The following is a 21,669-nucleotide window of genomic DNA, read 5'->3' on the forward strand; positions in this document are numbered from 1 at the left end:
CGGTGTGTTCAGCTTTTTAGGAGAAACGAAGAATTTTTCAAAACACAATTCAACCCCCCCCCCCCCTTCTTGTGTTTTTCTCACCTTCAAACTATAAACTAAATTACTTAATTGTTTAGAAAACGTAAATATAAATAAAATCAATTATACATGAATTAGACTCTTTGAAGTGTTGTTAAACTCAATTTTTTTAATAAACGACTATTGTTAGGTTTTTTTTTATGTTACTTTAATTTACATTTTATATATGTAAAATTAGTGTGATTTTTTTCTTATGAGTTAAATTTAATATATTAACTTACAAAAAATAATCTACTTGTATTTGGCCACCACGTACAAAACTGTCTAGCAGCTTCGTCGCCGAGATACATGTGTTGGAATATTTTATTATGTTATTATATTCTAATATCATTATGTGGGCAAATATCGTAATAATAATTATATTAGCTATTTATCAATTGTGAGCCTTAGTTGATTAGTGATCAAATTAAGTATTAAGGCTATTAGATTTCTATTTAGAATATTAATTAATTAATGGATATGGACTCAATATGAGTGGATGTATGGATGACCCATTAACGGAATAATGGGAAACCCTAATGGTCATCCAATATAAAATAGGCTATGGTCCCCCAATATACCGTACACGGCAAACTCTCTCTTCTCCCCATCCGAAGAGAACTTGAGGCATAAAGGTACCGGTTGAGGAAGAACCAAATAAGCCGCCGCTAACCGTGTTGATGTTGATGTTTGTTTCGCATCACCTCCTCTCTTTATCGCCGTTGTCGAGAGGGCTGCCACCAAAGCTTCATCTCCAGTATTCCTAATACCCTAATTCTTAATATCCTTGATAAATCAAACATGTCGTAGATCCGATCATAATCATGTTCAATGTTTTGTTTGCTTCCGCCATTGATTTATAATTGTTGAACATGTTTTATGAATTCGTTTTTATTAAGACCTAACTTTCCAACAAGTGGTATCGAGCCGCTTCATGTTTGATTTATTGGGTTGTTAGCAATGCTTATCCATATTCGATTTTCAATTCTCGCTGGTTTTTTGTTTGAACCCTAATTTTTCGTTAGAGTTTGATGTTGATCTCAACTTGCTGCCATATATTTTTTGCGTGTGCACAAATCAGATAATTAATTGTTAAGAATTATTTGTTTGTGAAATCGGTTTGGTTCTATCTGAGGGTACATAATTATTTTGATTTTTGGGTATATATTATTTGTACCATTATTTTTCTGTATAAGTCATGAGTTTGTTCTCGTCTTGTTAGACTTGAGTTTTCAACATCCAGTTTGAAATTGAAAAGATTAACTAAAACTATCTGATATATGCCGAGTACCATTACGGTTTTTTATTTTTTTATGGATACATTTTTATTTTCCTTCTTCTTTTTATGTTTCTTCTAATGTGGCTTGTTAATTTGGTATTAACAATATATGAAAGGAATAAAATATATGAAAAGAATTGTATTCATATAAAATCGATGGTATTCGCTTTTAAGGCTAGCTTTAATCATAGTTGATTGACAATTTCTTTGTGTGGATCCAGCAAGAATCTTTGTGTAGTCATATACCAATTAAAATCAAAACCATGTCTTTTATTTCAATTGGTTTTCTACAACCAATATTTTTGCTACCGATGGAAAATTGTTGATATATCCATATTAAGGGAATTCATTTGGTTTGTATTTCCAGAAGTTTTATTTTTTGGGGCAACATGTATTCCTAAATAAAGAAATTGGATATAATTGAGTTCAAATTTCTTTTGGGTAATTTTTTCATCTTTTCAAATCAAATATTTCGTTTTGACTTATTTATAAAGTTTGTTTGTATTGTTATATCTCTTCGGTAGCGGATATAACAAATATAAATGTGTTGTTAACATATAAGTATTTGGCTTTTGATTTGACATGATTTTCAAATATCATTATTTTATCTTGCAACTTAATTCCTATTTGAAATTATAAATTGATTCACAGAATTTGTACATAAAGTTTATTTTGAGAAATAGACAAACAAAGAGTTAATATATATTTGGTTATCATGTATTATTTATAAAATTTGTTGTCTCTTTTCAATGTTGTTTAACAACACATCTCAAAATATTGCGAAAGAATTTTGTAGTACATGATTTAAAGATTTGATTCTTCTAACTTTGGGAAATATGGAGTCTAGAGCTGTTTGTTTATTTTTTATTTTTTAAACATATAAAAATTTGTTTTCTTTATGTTGGAAATAATTGGTTCTAGAATTATTTGTTCCTTTTTATTTGAAGAATCATTAAGTGTATGTGAATCAATTGTGGCATGAATATTTTTGGCATATAAGATTCAATTTTCTTTTGACTTAAAATTGAATATTTGGTTTATAGCATGATTGTGATGCTTGAATTTATTGTTATTAAGTTTTCTACAATAATATTTTGTCTTATCATGCATTTTGAATATATTTCATGCTATGTTTGTTGTTGTTTTTATGCAATATATGTAAATGTATTGTCATACACACATTGGTGTGATTTGTGACTTGCATCTCCTTTCAAATTCGCGAGTTTGTCTTCACACTTAAGTATTGTCATACACACATTGGTGTGATTTGTGACTTTCATCTTCTTTCAAATTCGTGAATTTGTCTTCACACTTAAGGGTTGCCGAGTGACCTCATGATTACTTAGCAACATAAAGAACTAATTTGGCTTACATTATGTGAGTAGTGCCTTGTAAATTTAAGACCATTCCCATTTAATTTATTGTGAAATGTCTAGTAAGTGCGGTTGTTTTGGTTGAAACAACATGTTGCCAAAGTAACCTCTCGTTGCGTAGATTTGATTCAACTGAACTTACAAAAGGCGTAGTATGAAATTATCCATGTGAGTTGTCGTCGGCCCCAAGGAAGGCACAATTTGACCGGATAGTTACATGCCCGTGATGGTAAATATGTGGTGATTATAACGTAATTATCCATGTGAATAATAGGACGCCCAAAGGTGACTATTATTTGACAGACTTATCACCAATGCTTGATCATTACATTGAGAGTACCGCTTGTAGTTAATTCTTAGCAATCCAAAGATTGTGTTTTAATGGTGCGCTTGGTATCTTGTTAAGGTCTTTTATTTACAAATAAAGAAGCACATTTCTTTAATATTTTGCCGACATGTGTGATGATGTTGTGTTAGTGTAAACTTATTTAAAAATTTAAGAGTTTACATTCACATATATTATGATAAACATATGACAATTATAAGAATTTATTCTTTGTTAAAGTAAATAGTCATTGTTTGATCAATGCCGTAAAATACCGCTAGCAATTGATATTATCGTTTAAAGACTTGATATTGATGATGCACTAGGTATTTTAGTGAGTACATTTTGCTACTCTTGTTCTCTTAAACTAATATAGTTTATGTATCTAATAATTTAAGTTAAATTTCGATATAGGATTTAAAGAAGAACATTAACATTGTTCTAGGATCTAGACCTTAAATAAGGTTGGTGAAACTCACATTATCTCACAAATTCAGCAACAAATGTGAGAATTAAGTTTGACAAGTGCGTATACACCAAATCTCATAGGTCACGTGAGATCATAAAGTTAAAGTATCATGTGCTAGAGGTGTTATTTAAGATGACAAAATATTTTGTCATATTTTCTTTGCTTAAATTAAGGTGCTTTTAAAGCAATATAAAGAAAGACAAGCTCTCATTGGAGAGTAAGTATTTCATTAAGATTATTAGGCAAAGAAAATGTTAGGAGCACATTATGTATATATTTAATCTTGCTAAGAAACTATAATTTCGACTATCATATGACTTGTTCGAAAATTCAGCAGTTCGACCGTCATATGACTTGTTCGAGAATTCGGCATTAAGTATTCTCTTTGCACTATTAAGTTTATAACTTTTACAGTTAGAAATGATAATTTAAATGATCAATTCATAAAGTGTGCAAATAAGAAAGAGTTGAAGCAAGAGAAAATAAAATAGTGCTCATTCGGAAAATACCTCAAATGATAAGGGCAAATAAAGAAAAGTAGTCTTGACTGACTTATGTCCAATGATGTTGAAAGATATATCAATTTAGAATCGACAAAGTCGATAAAGATTGCTTTATTCATTTTCTCGAACTAATTTTTTAGATCGTCATTAGTGGATTATTTTTTGTATTTAAAAGACAATTTGGTGAATCATTATTTGAATTATTTTTATTTTAATTTCTCTTTGCATAAATCAATATTTTTTGAGTTTTATTTTCAAACGATGATTCAATGTGTCTTTTAAGTTCAATTATTAGAGTCAATTCAGTTATGACTTGTGACATTCTATATTGTTTAAGGTTTTGAATACTATAAGTTTTTCGTCCCACAAATTAGGAAATTTTTTGAGACATAAATTGTTAAGCTTTCTTGAGGATATTGAGTTTGGGGGAGAGATATGGTTTTAGAACAAAATTGAATGAGGAATAATTAGTTCTAAACTAATTCATATAGTTACTATTATTATAGTATATTTGGATCCTCATGAGGACATTGTTGTGCTTCCTCTCAATCAAGTTAAGAAATTAATTCATATAGATCAAACTCAACACCCTCAAGAACTATGGCTTCTAGTATCATTAAGAATTGACTGAAAAGAGAAATTCTATTTAGTTTAATCAAAAGACTCTATTAGGACAGTCATGATACTAGTTTGCTCATTATAATTTTGGAGCTACATAAGATGGATGTCAATACAATGTTTCATAATGGCAACATTAATGACACAATATGGTGCAAGCGAAGAAAACTTTTGTGTCAATTGATACAAAGTAGATGGTTTTCAAAATCATGAAATCCACTTATGAGTTAAGAAATTTGTCTCTTTATTGTTACTACAAATTCTCATAAAACAATTGTCTCATTTGGTTTCGAGATAATATTATGGAGAATTGTGGATTTAGCAAGTTCGGTGGGAGTAAGTTTATATTCCTAGTTTAATATGCCATTTTTATTTTATTTAGTCAACGATGATATATGTTTGTTATGTGAAACCAAGGAAATCTCTAACAAAGTTAGTGATGAAAGATCATGGGGACACCTCTTTTGTATTAGGCAATTCAATACTTAGAGATTCTTCTCAAGGTATTATTCGGATATCACAAAAGAGTTATATCAATAAAGTTGAAAATGAAATGACATAATTTTTTGGATGACCTTAATCAATGAGAGAGACTTTTCGGCCTCAAATATTGCCCATTAGGAAATTTATGAATTCGAAATTTAAGTATTTTCCTACACTTTTCCTATAGGATTTTTATGTATGATTTTATTATACACATTTGGAAATAGTGTATATAAAAAGATTGTTTGACAGATATTTGAGCAATTCAAAGTTTGAATTGTTGAAAAAGCAACCATAAGGATTATTAAAGAGAACAAGAGAGTTTATGCTCATATTAGAGATCCGACAATTTGGAGATCATTTATGTGTCGGTACTTTGGCTTTTGGATGTAAGTAGATAATACACATCCTAACTCAATAAATGACTATAAATATTTATGTCACTTGGTTGCATATAGTTAAAAGTATTGAAAGACCATTCAAGTTATATAGTGACATAATCCGGTCGTATAGTTATTTAACAACAAAATATATAAGGTTCATTACCTTATAAATTATTGTTGTTAAATGATAGAACATGTAGAGACAAACTTTATGCTAGCTATACCACTAATCTAAGACTTGACACCTAAGGTCTTTCATATGGTTGTTGTCATTAAGGATGTCTTGGATTAGTGGGAGTCTCTTTTATTTTATGTTTTATACTTTTGTTTTGGTATTGATACGTACTTTATGTTTTGATTTTCTAAAATAAAGTCCATGAGGTTATTATTGTTATAACCATTTCGTATCATTTGTGCAAATATTGAATTTGCAAACTTCAGCTTTTGATCTCACTAAAGTTTTCTCGTTGGATCAGTTGGAAATAGACATGATTTAGAGATCACATTGCATGAAATTTCCATGCCAGCTCATCCATATCGATCTATGTCATCAAGTGCATTGATATGGTGGTCGTCGGGGTTCCGTCACGTTATACGTCGGTGACGATACTCGCGGTGGTCCCATTATTAATGTATGAGATGGACCAGATTGTAAAGATGAAATCTAAAGATAAATAGCATTCGGATGCGCGCCTAAAGAATTTTGATATAATTATTAAGATATGTAGCCCAAGTGGGAGATTGTTGGAATATTTTATTATGTTATTATATTCTAATATCATTATGTGGGCAAATATCGTAATAATAATTATATTAGCTATTTATCAATTGTGAGCCTTAGTTGATTAGTGATCAAATTAAGTATTAAGGCTATTAGATTTCTATTTAGAATATTAATTAATTAATGGATATGGACTCAATATGAGTGGATGTCTGGATGGCCCATTAATCGGAATAATGGGAAACCCTAATGGTCATCCAATATAAAATAGGCTATGGTCCCCAATATACCGTACACGGCAAACTCTCTCTTCTCCCCATCCGAAGAGAACTTGAGGCATAAAGGTACCGGTTGAGGAAGAACCAAATAAGCCGCCGCTAACCGTGTTGATGTTGATGTTTGTTTCGCATCACCTCCTCTCTTTATCGCCGTTGTCGAGAGGGCCGCCACCAAAGCTTCATCTCCAGGTATTCCTAATACCCTAATTCTTAATATCCTTGATAAATCAAACATGTCGTAGATCCGATCATAATCATGTTCAATGTTTTGTTTGCTTCCGCTATTGATTTATAATTGTTGAACATGTTTTATGAATTCGTTTTTATTAAGACCTAAATTTCCAACAACATGTTTCAATCGAATCCAACAAGAAAAGACATGATCTAAAATAAGTGTTGATGATTCTAAATAACACACAGATATATGTATCGATTTGCTTTTCTAAAGATATGAGTAACTAATGTTCACCGGTGAGAGAGATTAAGAAGAGACAAAACTTCATGAAGAAGAAACGAGATAAAAGCATTGGCGTGAAACAAATTCACAATGATCTTGATTAGAGTTAAGCTCCAACTTAACCTAAGGAATCAGTAAATCTAAGGCAAGCTTACTTAATACCCAAAGCTCCGCCCAATAAAGTTAAAATTAGCAATATAAGCTTCAAGTGCCAATATAGGCTGACTATCCACATGAACACCTCCGCCATTTTCATCGTATATATAAAGCACACATTGAATTATTTTTTAAGGAACAATGATTTTCTTGTAAGTTATAGTTGGCAAATTATTAATTACGTGATTAGCATAAATGTCTCGACCCAAGTACATGGACGAAGATTCGCACAATTTTCATCAGCAAAGAAAAGAAAGAAAAAAAGAATAGAAAAAGATTCGCACAATAGCACATGCGATGCTGTTTCAAACAACATAAAACTAATCCGATCGATCCCATCAAAACCTCCTCCAATCAAAGTTTAAAAAAGCGACAAGAGTCCCACAAATGTGGATTTTGGATCTACCTTCCTAATTGCAAATGCTGCCAACTTCAGCTACACACAAAATAAGGGCTTCGATGGCTACCAAATGGTCTCTTTCAGACCCTCCACCATCCATGACAGCACACACTCACCTTCATTCACTCAACCATGTGAATTTATATTATGTTATGTTATTCAAATTTTAAGCATTGTTTTTTGGTTAATATTAGTTTCATATGATTTGGAGTGTGTCACACTGCACAATACAAAACTAACATGAAAAGGAATTCAATTACACTGCACACACAATATGGATAGAAGGGTCTACATATGATTAATTACTAGGGTCTACAGATATGTTTAGTTAGGGTGTGGTCACACGATGAAGCTACTTAAATAGGGGTTTTGTGTTTGAAAAAAATAAATAAAATGTTACTAGGATAAAACTTTGATGTAGTTATTTGTGTGTTAATGTTTATATAATATTCAAACATGTTGGAATAGTAGTTTTTAAAAATAAAAAAAAAAACTAAAATGAAATTTATTAAACACCACGAAAAGCTACTTCCTCGACACAAGGTGTGCCGAGAAGAAGGAAAGAGTTCATATACACAAAACAATTAACCAACGCCCATTAAAGATTAGAGCAATGATAAAAAGAAACTTGGAACAATAGTTAAAATAGTTCAAAAATATTTGCAACCATCAAAAAAATTATTGGGATCGGTTGTGGACTAGATATCGTTAAAACGTTTTGTGACATTGCTAAAGTGTGCAAGCATGTTATCAAACCACGACGTTCTCAAAATAAAACAATTCGCAAATTTAAGCGTATCGGAATCCTAATGCGTTATAAGATCCGTTATAAAAATACATCCTCGATATGGTATTGAAACCACTAGAATATGACACTAAAACCACTCTATCATTCGAAGGGACAATTTTCAAAGGGAGGGAGGGAGGGAGGGAGGAGAGAGAGAGAGAGAGAGAGAGAGAGAGAGAGAGAGAGAGAGAGAGAGAGAGAGAGTTGGAAGATTCCACGATTATGGTGTGCATGATTATGCGGGCAAGAAACCAAAACAACAACAAATGGGGACGACTCGGATCGTCGGCGTTGAAAGAAGAACGATGTGATCACGCCTCATTAAAGACTCATAAAGTGTTGATGCATGAATGAGTTAGAGCGACGAGGGCACACGCCGGCGTATGCCTAACACACGTTAGTGTACGCAGAAACGGGGTGATGTACTATTTTTCAAAGGTCAAACTTACGTCATCTTCTCGTCTACAAAATTGGATACCCCTTTGGGCATACTCCAACGAGACATACTTTCACTATATAAATACTAGTGTTGTGTGAAAGCTCTCACTATGTGGGATTTTTAGAAAATTTCCAATTTGCACACAAACATTTCATTATGTTCCAACATAACTCAAATAATACACATCAACAAAGAGTTATAAGATACCTACTTAAAAAAAAAAAAAAGAGTCATATGATGATACCATATTTTGTCTCTATTTTACTAAAATAAATTATAAAAAAAAATTCACAAGATGATATAAATAAGAGTTGTATTATTTGAACATCGTTTTATATGACAACTTTTAAGAGAATCAAAATTTTACAAAACAAATGATGTATTGATACGAAATCAAAACAATAGAAATATAAAGTAGAAACTTAATGTGAGTATGAAAGAGAAAATTATCATAAAAATTATTAAAAAATTGTTGTTAAGATATCATTTCTCTTTAAATAAATAAAGAAGACCGATTCAAAGCACAATAAATGCTAAGAAAATGAAATTACATAGCTCAACAAACATGAACAAATCATGAAACCACAACACACCGTGGTAACCACGGGACAAAAATCATTGTCGAGGAAATAACGACACCTAAGCATTTGAGACTGAGAGATTGAGCACTCCAATGACAAGGATACGGTGCATGGGTTCAGAGTAGATTTGATACTCACGTTGAATGAGGAATGATATTTTGACATCTAATTTTCAACAATTTTTTAGTGACATGACCTTTTTCCTCCATTCTTATTGGATAATAACAATAGAGAGAGAAAAATGAAGAGAGAGAATAAAGGTATAATGAGAGTATGAAAGAGAGTTGTCGCAAAAGTTGTTGAAAATTGGTTGTCAAAATATCATTCCTCCATTCAAATAATACACATAGATGAAATTATATTTACCATTTTCTCTTATTACTCATTGTATACATACATACACCACTTTCGTAATTTGAGACAAATATTTCTGTAATTTTACTCCGACAATTCGTCAAGATTTAAGAGACTGAGTTTTAGTAGAAAATTAGTTACTAGAATTTGTAGTAATAATATGAAAATTAAGATTATTAAAAAATATCAAGTGTATAGTACAAAGTGTGGCAAATTTACTCACTCCTTGGTGTAGTAATAATTTGAAAATGATATGTTGGGTAAGAGTTCATATAAGAATTTCTCTTACTCTTTTTGCTTCTTAGATAAATAAATTTTGGGTTTTGCTAACTGAAAGGCCCAAGGGCAATGATTAAGAATGTCAAAAATATAAAATATTCATTAAAAAGAGCAACTTTTTAACTTTCATAAAGTGAAACATTCCATTTTTTATCAATTTCCAATGCATAATTTTTATATTAATCTTCTTAACTAATGCCTATAAAGCACTAGTTAACATTTAAATCTTAGACTTTAAACCATCCTCGATGGTGAGGTCTTCACCATTTAAGATCCGTACTTAATAGGTACCTCCATCGAGATTTTTTTGTTAGGGTCTCTTAAAACTCATGGTCTCACTTAAGACCTCATTCTTAAGTGGACTCCACACAATTTTTTAATAAAATAGTCATTGTTGAGTTGTTTTTGTTGAAATATAAATGATAAAGAGTTATTGGTGGGACTCATTTGGACATTTTGTTAGATGATCTCTATTATAGTGGTCGAGTACCTATTAGATACTATTATTAAAAAATTATAAAAATGATGTGTCCATGTGGGACCCGTTTAAGACCTCAAGATTGAGGGTCTCCATCGTGGATGCTCTTACAATCTCGATTTAAGTGTTAGTGACGTATGTGGCAACATAAATGCTTGGATTACTTACCGCATTCGAACAATCTTTTGAAAAATAATCCACTAATGTCTTCCCCTTTGTATCTTTTATATGCATCGAACTCGAATCGAGTTTTAGGTTGATTCAAATTTTATCAAGCCGTGTTCCACCTTTAGCCATAGGCTAGACCGACATAGATGTTTTGAATATAGTTATTTCAATTGAAAGGAACTTATAAAAACGAGGCGGTTTTCGTTACATTCAATTCATTATAACCAAATAATTGGACTCAAACGGTTAATGGGATCCACCAAGAACATATTGTTCGGAAGAACTTGAGTCCGATTCTTGGATGGAATAATTGTTGGTCAAACTTTACTTGAATTTCGATCGATTATGGATTACTACGGGCCCTTTACCTTGATAATCGGAGTTTTAACACACAAAAAACATACATACGAAGTTTAAGCAAGAATGTGAATGGAGGCCACCTCGTAAATGCGTGATTTCTTCCATTTAAGTGAAATATTGTGGATCACATTTTTGTATAATAAAAACAATGGCAAAACAACGGACACATATCGAGTTTAATGGTACGTGTTAGACTTATAGAATATGATAAAATAAAGTTTGATTTTCGACGATAAACTTTACTTACATTAAATATTTTACACAGTCGAATATCGTTTATTACTTTGAGGAGATGAAATCTATGGAATTTTTTTAGCAAGGTACATAAAATAATACTTCGTCCATTTTTAAATACATGTTGAAATGATATTTGTACAACCATTTTTGTACAACTTTTTCTCTCATACTCACATTATTTTCTTATTTTCTCTCTTCCTTTTTCTCTCTATTGTTTTTGACCAATTAGAAGAGAAAACAACAAGGTTGTCCCAAAAGTTGTACCAAAATAGTTGTTCAAATATCATTACTCTTTCTTAAATAAATAGATCATTGTACGTACAAAGAAGGTTAACAATACTTATTTTTGAACACTTTTTCTAGCATATTCTCGTTTTATTTTGTGAAAGAAGCAAATCAATGCATTTTATTATCTAAATGATGTTGAATACATGACGGTACATCATCATAAACGGCGAGGTTATGATCGGATGGGGTTGCCCTCGCTAATTCGTGAACGACCCCATTAACATGCCTTCTATTAAACTCGACATGAGAGTTTTTAAAACTATCCCGAGACAGCTGTCTATAGACGGTAATAATACAACCGAGTTCACCGTCATCATATACCCTTGTATGAAAGGATTTCGGGACTGTTGTGAATCTAATACAAACTATACATTATCTAATTGAAGGTATGATACCCATTGCGAGCCGTGTGTAACCCAACTTGCTTCTCTTATGGTAGCATCACATAGAGAAGAAAATCAATCGGTGCTCGCAAGCACAAAGTTACCTGCATCATCCCGAACACTCACTCCAAGGCCAACTCGGTTAAGAGAGGATGAAAATGAGGCATTAATATTACATCTATACTTACCTCTCGCCGGGTTTTTCCCATCCGATCGCATCTTGTCGACTTGGCTCCCGATGATTCGCGTATGGAGTCGAGACACACCTTTTCTAATGATTTGTGCGGACCTCCGTCATCCGGAAGAGTCGTTTCCCTAGACAAAACTTGAGTATTTGTCTCGATGTTGCCGTAACTTTAAGTCCCTCTTTTTCTAAAGGTTCCACATAATGGTAGCAAAAAGAGCACCTTGAGATGGATTAAGTGTAGACAACATGGTAAATATCTCCGCATCCATATTGTAATTTTGCCTAAGAGCTCTATTAATCTTGTCCCACGAAAGGTTAACCTCACGCCGTATGTGCATGGCACTAAGGCATTATAATAAAACATGTACACTATCTTCAAAATTGTAATCACAAAGCACATAATCAATAGGGCAATGCATACCTCTCTTGCTATGGCGATCTCTAGTAGGAAGACAACCCCAACATACTCGCCAAACAAGATTTTAATTCTTGGGAGGGACTTTTAACTTCCAAATAAGGGTCCACTTGGCACAGTAAATGTAGATGAGAATTATTTGCTACTTCGGTAACACAAAATCTATAGGCACGCACACCGAATACATACCATTGTTTTATGCTTTCCATATTAACTTGTCTTCGGTAACCGAGAGGTTGTAATGGTGTATTTAGGATCGGTTGGGTCGTAGTATGATCAGAATTATAGATTAGAGAATCATTCCATAACTTGCGATGTTGATTAATAATGTCTTTCATTGTTGCACGAGCTAATGACGCAAAGATACTTCTCCACGCATAATTGGGGTTACTTCCCAACCTTGACCTTAAAAAATCACTCGTTACAAAAATAACGAGCTTTAACAATCTAGTTATAAGACTATCAACATCCGTTTGAAATTTCCAACCCACGCTTACCTAGCATCGCCGCATTAAAAGAAACAAGGTCCTTAAATCCCATACCACCATTATTTTTGTGAACAATCAATCTCTCCCTGGACACCCAAAGTGCATATCTTTTCTCACGAGAACCACCATGTCCCCACCAAAAAGCATTTATCATTTTTTCTATGCCATCTATCAATTGGAGTGGAGGTTAAATGTGTTTGTGGTGCTACGAATGCAAATTAATCAATGATTCATCAAATTTAATCAATATTAAAGTTTCATATCAACATCATCAACAACATCGTTTTCTAGTTAATGTGTCAATTAGAAACTAGCAATTTAATTTTTTCAAGTATAACTTAGTTGGTAAGATTAATGCGACATGTAGGGGTCAAAATTCGAACCTCAAAATCTCCATCTATTCACCTTTAGGGTTAATTTCTAGCGATTAGATTACTTTAAAAAAAAAACTACCCCCTTTGCCCCAAATTATAAATTACTTTGAGAAAAAAATTGTTCCAAATTACATGTCACTTTACAATAGCAACGGAACATTAATGTTACATTCTCTACTATACTCTTGACTATTCACCCTCCGATCAACTTTGTTATAAGCAAAACTTTGCATTTTAGATTCATTCATTATATGATGTAAGTGTGGTATATAATAAAGACCACATACATCATTTATTGAATGAATATAAAATGCAAAGTTTTGCTTATAATAATGACCGAGAGAAGTGTATGCATTATTCTATATTCTTTAATTTCTTTAATTTATCTTTTCCATACAATTTATTAAGGACAAACTTGCAAGACAACTCGTAATATCTCTTTCTCATGCAAAATTAACTAGATTTCTTAATATGCGCGAAATGCCCAAATCGTTTTATAATTTAGGACTGAGGGAGTAACAATTTCTAATACGATTTCACCTACAAAAATTCTAATAAGTTTTTTTTAATATAAACTAAATATTATTGAAAAATGTTGAACAAATAATGAGAAATATACAATGCATAAAATATAAATTAGTAAAAGGGTAAATTATTTATTTTATTTATTGAAAATATAAATTAAGAAAATAAAATAAATATATTAATGGTAAAAGTCTTAAATATTAATAAAATTAAAACTAAATTAGACTAGATTAAAAAAAAATTCAATCTAATATAAAAATATATGTAATTTTTTTTGAAAGAATGGGATAAAAATATGTGTTATTATCTCTCATGGGAACAGATTAAAAAAAAGGGTTAAATATGTTTTTGGTCCCTATAAATATGTCAACTTTTTGTTTTAGTCCCTCTAAAATTTTTCTTCAACTTTTAGTCCCTATAAAATTTTCAATCTTCACTTTTGTTCCCTCTTTTAAAGTAAACTCATGTGTAGAATTCATATTATTTAATAAAATTTTCCATAAAAATTCAAAATATTATAAGATTCACTCCAAAAAAATTCAGAATTTTTTAACAAAACATGAATTTTTATATTTTTTACGGTTAAAAATTCATATTTAATTTGTGTTTTTGTTAAAAAATTCTAATTTTTTTTAGGAATTTTTTAGAATATTTTACACATTTACGCACAATTTTTATTCAAAAAAAAATTATGCACAATTTCATTAAAAAATACAAAAATTAAATTAAAAATAGGGACCAAAAGTAGTGATTGAAAATTTTATAGGGACTAAATGTTGAAGGAAAATTTTAGAGGGATTAAAACGAAAAGTTGACATATTTATAGGGACCTAAAACATATTTAACCCTAAAAAAAGTCCTTTTTAATAAAAGATATCAACCCCATACTCAAAATCCGGGTCATTGGCAAAGGTGTTGATATCCGTCCCATACTTCCTCGTCAGAATTTTTTATTCCTTTTACATGCGTATATGCTTATTTTTATTTTGGTATAATTCTTATTTAATTTTTGTTCAAAAAATACTTATTTATTTTATATAATATTTAAGTATATATTACATTGTTTAAGTGTACATAGTTGCATTATATATGCGGTATATTGGGATTCGAACTTCAGATTATCCATTTATTATAAGGAAAATGTTAACTAGTGCCCGGGACCGATTAAGGAAACCAAATATAGTATAAATACGCTTGGAACTTGTGTAGTCAAAGTTTAAAAAGTGTAAAGAATGATGTTTTCAATGCAAATATTATCTTTTTTGTTTCCTTAACTAGTGCCCGGGGCACTAGTTAACAAGACCCTTATTCTAACCCCTAAGTCACTTGATAAAAAAAAATATATTACATTTTTTAATCTTCTCTTAATAAAATCTACAATTTTAATATAATTAATATTATTGTTTAATAATCATTAGTTTATTACATTAAATTAATCACAATATATAATTTTTTAATCTCCAGCTCCATCATAATATTATTTTGTATATAAGATCGAACCGGTGCCGCGTGTGAAAACTCAATCTTCATCAAAGACCGAGACGAGACTCAAGTTTTAATTCCAATGAGAAACATGTTCAAATTTTTCGAGGACTATCATGACAAAGGGCGAAGCAACAAAACCCTCCCCGTCCCTTCCTCGCCGCCATACCGAGATCTCGAGCTCACTCTACTTTATAATGCATTGCAACTTTCAATAATTAATAATGTTGCTTCTTAAAAAAAATAATAAATAATATTAATTTTGTAAAATTGTTATACCAATCAACTTATTCAAATTTTTAAATCTTTATAACAATCTAAAATAACACTCTCAATACAAAAGAGAGCCATACTGAAATTGCTTTTAATTTTTCGCCACCACTAGTCTAGTTTAGATAAATCCAATCATATGCGTAAAACCACATTGCCTAATCACTAGTATCATCTGCTAAGAATTAGAGCCGTCCAAGCAATGAACATTGAATTATCTACCGTAGTAGTGTTAAATGTTAGTAATTACTACATGAAATATTTTTAAAAAAAAACGATTTTTTAATTAAAAGAAGAATAAATGGAAAAAAGCCTAAAAATGAGATCTAGTCGCTTTAACAATTCACACACATTTCCATCGTCCATTCCCATCTAGTAGTAAAAATGACAATAAATGTAATTAATTTATTCCTTTTAATATAATTTTATATTATCTCAACCACACACACAACACTCTCTCTCTCCCGTCATCATTCCAACCCTATCTTCTCTCTCTCCCACATATAAAACCCTCATCACCCCCTTCTACCATTTCACACTTCGTTCATTCTTCTTCCTTCATTTTCTCTTTTTCTCGTTATTTCTCGTTTCTCTCTCTCTCTCTCTCTCTGTTTCTCGCCATGGGAGCAGTAATTCTCCCAGATCTCGGTACTGAGATTTTGATTCCTGTTTGTGCTGTCATTGGAATCGCTTTTGCTCTTTTCCAATGGCTTCTCGTTTCCAAAGTCAAGCTCACTGCTGGAAGAGACTCTTCTTCTGAAGCTCCTGGCAAAAATGGTTACAACGATTCTCTCATCGAAGAAGAAGAAGGTATCAACGACCATAACGTTGTTCTCAAATGTGCTGAAATCCAAAACGCTATTTCCGAAGGTATAATCTCTATCTCTCTCTCTCTCGAATCTCCGATTCGTAGATCTAACTGACCCTAGTACTATTTTTTTGTTAATTTTTATTTTTTCAGTAATTTTAGGTTATGGATTTGAATTTTGTTGTTAGATCTTGTTACTTATGTGTTGTGGATCTGTGATTTGGATGTGAAATCTGGTGATTTTGTTTTTCAGACTGTGAAATGTTTTTTTTTGTTTCACTGTGTTTTTTGTTTTTGGGTTTTGTGATGAAATTGTAGATATTATTGCAACGTGTTAAATTGTATGAAGCGTGATTTGAACAGTTCATGATTTATTGATTATTAAAAGATAAAGGGATGAAGGTGGTTGTGGAATTTGGGACCACACGTCCAAATCTAATACGTTAATTAGTATTTCGCAATCTAAATTAGTTTCGTTTATTTTTGGTTCCGTTTTGTTTTACTTTACCTTACTTATTTTATTATTTTTTACCTCATGTAAAATCTTAATTATTATCATTGAAATTCATACAGGAGATAATTTAGAATTGTAAAATCATTCATTTTTTTTTGTTTATATTTTCTATGTAGTTGGCTTTGATCTTTCATTTTTGATTAGTTTGGGTTTTGTTTGTTTATCTGTTTGTGGATAAACTGAATAAGTTTGTGTGGTCCCAAATGATATGTCTGTATTTGAATTTGATACTTTCTTCCTATTATTTACGATGAATTGCAAGATTTTCCTATAGTTAACTCTAAATAGCATAAAATGTGAATTATTACTGAACATAATTTTATCATCCTTGAAAATTTTATTCTTTAAGCTTTAGTTAATTTGCATTTAGTATTAATTGAATTGAAATGAGTCACTACCATTACTTGGCTAGATGTCCACATTTTCATCGATGTTCAATGTTTTGGATATATTTTATGGGGCATTTTTAGACTTTTAGAACATTGATTACACCTTCCAATACATAATTACTATATATGATTCCTTAGCTTTTGTTAGTATTTTCCATATTTTATAATGAATGGTTCACTTATTTATTGGTTTTGAATTTTAACAGGATCAACATCTTTCCTTTTCACCATGTACAAGTACGTGGGAATCTTCATGGTGGCTTTTGCTATTTTGATATTCCTCTTCCTTGGCTCTGTGGAAGGATTCAGCACAAGCCATCAGCCTTGCACTTACGATGAAACTAAGATGTGTAAGCCAGCTCTTGCCACAGCCCTTTTCAGCACCATAGCATTTATCCTTGGTGGCATCACATCAGTTATTTCTGGTTTCCTTGGAATGAAAATTGCAACTTACGCGAATGCAAGAACCACCCTTGAGGCAAGAAAGGGCGTTGGAAAGGCTTTCATTACTGCATTCAGATCAGGTGCAGTTATGGGATTTCTCCTTGCTGCTAACGGTCTTTTGGTTCTTTACATTACCATCAACTTGTTCAAGATTTACTATGGTGATGACTGGGGTGGTCTATTTGAGGCCATCACTGGTTATGGTCTTGGTGGGTCTTCTATGGCTTTGTTCGGAAGAGTTGGTGGAGGTATCTACACTAAGGCTGCTGATGTTGGTGCCGATCTTGTTGGCAAGGTTGAAAGGAACATTCCCGAGGATGATCCAAGAAATCCAGCTGTAAGAAATTACATCCTGAAACTAGTTCCCTTTTTTCCTTTATAAACATTTTTGTTTTTGATTTAAACCTTTGTTTATGTCTGTATGAATCCTTGTTTTATTCAGGTGATTGCTGACAATGTTGGTGATAACGTTGGGGATATTGCTGGTATGGGATCCGATCTATTTGGTTCATATGCAGAGGCATCTTGTGCTGCCCTTGTTGTTGCTTCTATCTCTTCCTTTGGAGTGAATCATGAGTTCACTCCCATGTTGTTCCCTCTTATCATCAGTTCTGTGGGCCTCCTTGTTTGTTTGCTCACCACCTTATTTGCAACCGACTTTTTTGAGATCAAACTTGTAAAGGAAATTGAGCCTGCATTGAAAAAACAGCTTGTTATTTCAACTGCATTGATGACTGTTGGAATTGCTATTGTTAGTTGGATAGCACTCCCAGCTTCCTTCACCATCTTCAATTTTGGAGAGCAGAAGGATGTCAAGAACTGGTACGTTTCATAGCTTATTGTTAGGACCTGCTTTTGTGTCGAAATAATTGTTAATGGATTTGTTCCAGTCTATTATTAAATAATGATCTGAATGGTAATTTTAATATCTTAGTACTCACTGGATTGATTTTGGCTTGCAGGCAACTATTCTTGTGTGTTGCAGTTGGTCTTTGGGCAGGGCTTATCATTGGATTTGTTACTGAATACTATACTAGCAATGCATACAGGTAAGCAATCATGGATTCATATTTTGCATTTTCCCCATTCATCTAGTTGATTATATGCTAACTGGACTAACATTTTCTTTCTGTTTTTTGCAGTCCCGTGCAAGATGTTGCAGACTCCTGCAGGACTGGTGCTGCTACCAATGTTATATTTGGCCTTGCCTTGGGATACAAGTCTGTTATCATTCCAATTTTTGCCATTGCAATTAGTATTTTTGTTAGTTTCAGTTTTGCTGCCATGTATGGTGTTGCTGTTGCTGCACTTGGAATGTTGAGTACCATAGCCACCGGATTAGCCATCGATGCATACGGTCCAATCAGTGACAATGCTGGAGGTATTGCTGAGATGGCAGGAATGAGTCACCGAATTCGTGAGAGAACCGATGCTCTTGATGCTGCAGGAAACACAACTGCCGCCATTGGAAAGGTTTGGTTTTCCTCTTTCTCTCTTTAACCAGTTCAATCTGTTTTATTCATTTTCCCGATATATGATGTTACTCTGTTATAGGGGTTTGCTATTGGTTCTGCCGCCCTTGTTTCTTTGGCCCTCTTTGGTGCCTTTGTGAGCCGTGCTGGTATTACTACAGTTGATGTGCTGACTCCCAAGGTTTTCATTGGTTTGCTTGTTGGTTCCATGCTCCCTTACTGGTTTTCTGCCATGACAATGAAGAGTGTTGGAAGTGCTGCTCTGAAGATGGTTGAGGAAGTCCGCAGACAATTCAACACCATTCCTGGCTTGATGGAGGGAACTGCCAAGCCTGACTATGCCACATGTGTTACAATCTCCACCGACGCATCTATCAAAGAAATGATCCCTCCTGGTGCCCTTGTTATGCTCACACCCCTTATTGTTGGGATCTTTTTCGGTGTGGAGACACTCTCTGGTGTCCTCGCTGGATCTTTGGTGTCTGGTGTACAGGTAATTAATGTTTGGTGCACTGTTATTTATTTAGTAAGCTATTCAGGGCACCTACTTCATTTTGTTGTCTGCTGCTTCTAATACAAACAATCTATTATGTATTTACTTATTAAATTAATTTTTATTGCACTGTGGTTGGTGTGTTCATTACAGATTGCTATCTCTGCATCCAACACTGGCGGTGCTTGGGATAATGCCAAGAAGTACATTGAGGTAAATACTATTTTATTGAATAGTTTGAGCTGTATCAATTTGATTATGTGATGTGATATCATATGATTTTTAATGATTCTATATGATATGCTGTTGGGATGTTATTATATTATTAAATACTCATCCATTTGGTGTTGCAACTTGAAACAGGCTGGTGCCTCAGAGCATGCAAGAAGCCTTGGTCCAAAAGGGTCAGACCCACACAAGGCAGCAGTTATTGGTGACACCATTGGGGACCCATTGAAGGACACCTCTGGACCATCTCTTAACATCCTTATCAAGCTGATGGCAGTTGAGTCTCTGGTGTTTGCTCCTTTCTTTGCAACCCATGGTGGTCTCCTCTTCAAGATCTAAGATTTGACAGAGAAACGAAGAGCATCGTCCATCATCGCCGCCCTTCTACCAACCATCATGGCCTCTCTTTTTTGTTAGTTTGATGGCAATTTGCTTTTTATTTTTAAAAATCTTATTATCTCTTAGACCCCTCTCCCCCTTCTCTAGATTTGAGAAACTTAATTAGGCTTAATCTTTGCCGCGTGGTCATTTTTCTTGTAAGAGATGAGGTTTGATGATGACGATCACATTTACTGTCTTGCCCGCGAGGTCATTTTTCAATATTCCTTTCACATTTCTTTTTTACATTAATTTTTTGTTGAATGTCGATTAGAATTAGAATATTTTATCCATTCATCGTAACGTATGGTCATTCTCTATTGCAACCTGCATATATTTATGTTTTTATATGGAATTGCCCTTGTCAGGGCAACTCATTTGAGAAAATGTTGCAGAGTCATTTAAACGTTGGAATGCGGGTTTGAACACTTGCAGTTTTTTTTTGACAAGAAGAACACTTGCAGTTCTTCAATGTTTTTTACAATATGTTGGTGTTTTGCTGTTACGACTTCAACTTTAATTTTTAGTATAATTAACAACCGTTCATTGAACGGGTCTGTAAGATTTTTCTTTACAACTACTTTTTCATTAAACAATTGTTCATTTGTATTTTTCGCTTCAAAAAAATAAAAATAAAAAACTTTCTGGTTGTATTTTCATTTATTTGTTTACAATGCTGTAGCTTATAACTTTCTTAATGTGAAAATCTCCTGCCCATTTAATTTTATTTATCAGACAACTGTTAACTTTAAATATTCATATAACTTATATGAATACTGTAGTTCTTTCTTATTTTTGACGGGATGAACACTAAATCACTTGTTCATACTACTACTGTATATACTTAATAGGTTTTGTTTGTGTTTGTTAAACACAATTAAAAAAATACAAAATATACCTTTTTATCAAAAAAATCAAAATATTCATCCCTTCCCTTTGTACCCACACGGTGGAGTTTAACGTGGGAAAGGGGAATCCTTTCCAATCATGGGAAAGTTTTTTGACCATTGGATTAAGTAAGGAATATAACTTTATCATAATCTTCTTTGTACCATTTTTTTCTCTCTCACCTTCATCACTCACCTACCAGCTACCAGCTTTTGCAAGATCACAGCATCATGGCTACCGTTTCACCCTCTTTCTATATTTGTTACTTCAATTTTGAATGCCAAATGGGTCACTATTTGTTCTGAACATTGGTTTTTGTTTGTGTTTATGAATCTTAAATCACGATTTGCAATTAAAAGTTCTTTACCAAATCGCACACTGTATAACTCTACATACATTTGCTTGAGTTGAATCATAAGAACACTCCTTCTCATTCTCCCTCATCAAGAACCATC

The 21,669-nt window shown here is 32.5% G+C and overlaps 1 protein-coding gene across 1 annotated transcript; it reads left to right on the plus strand.

The window, feature by feature from the left end:
- Positions 1–16,135: 16,135 nt before the first annotated feature.
- AVP1 (Inorganic H pyrophosphatase family protein) lies at positions 16,136–20,548 on the plus strand. The gene is made up of 8 exons (XM_085736777.1): positions 16,136–16,470; positions 17,518–18,092; positions 18,198–18,577; positions 18,718–18,804; positions 18,898–19,228; positions 19,310–19,720; positions 19,874–19,933; positions 20,084–20,548. The coding sequence occupies exons 1-8, from the start codon at positions 16,221–16,223 to the stop codon at positions 20,285–20,287; spliced, it is 2,298 nt and encodes a 765-aa protein (XP_085592903.1). The 5' UTR covers positions 16,136–16,220; the 3' UTR covers positions 20,288–20,548.
- Positions 20,549–21,669: the final 1,121 nt, after the last annotated feature.

Source organism: Medicago sativa, chromosome 8 (assembly GCF_051527215.1).
Source record: "Medicago sativa cultivar Bolivia chromosome 8, Bolivia_mono, whole genome shotgun sequence".
NCBI lineage: Eukaryota > Viridiplantae > Streptophyta > Magnoliopsida > Fabales > Fabaceae > Medicago > Medicago sativa.

Bases quoted from the DNA above. Each gene is read 5' to 3' on its own strand.
- AVP1 (XM_085736777.1), top strand. From the start codon at position 16,221: ATGGGAGCAGTAATTCTCCCAGATCTCGGTACTGAGATTTTGATTCCT. The intron at 16,471-17,517 runs GTATAATCTCTA...GAATTTTAACAG, and splicing joins CCAAAACGCTATTTCCGAAG to GATCAACATCTTTCCTTTTC. The intron at 19,721-19,873 runs GTAATTAATGTT...TGTTCATTACAG, and splicing joins CTTTGGTGTCTGGTGTACAG to ATTGCTATCTCTGCATCCAA.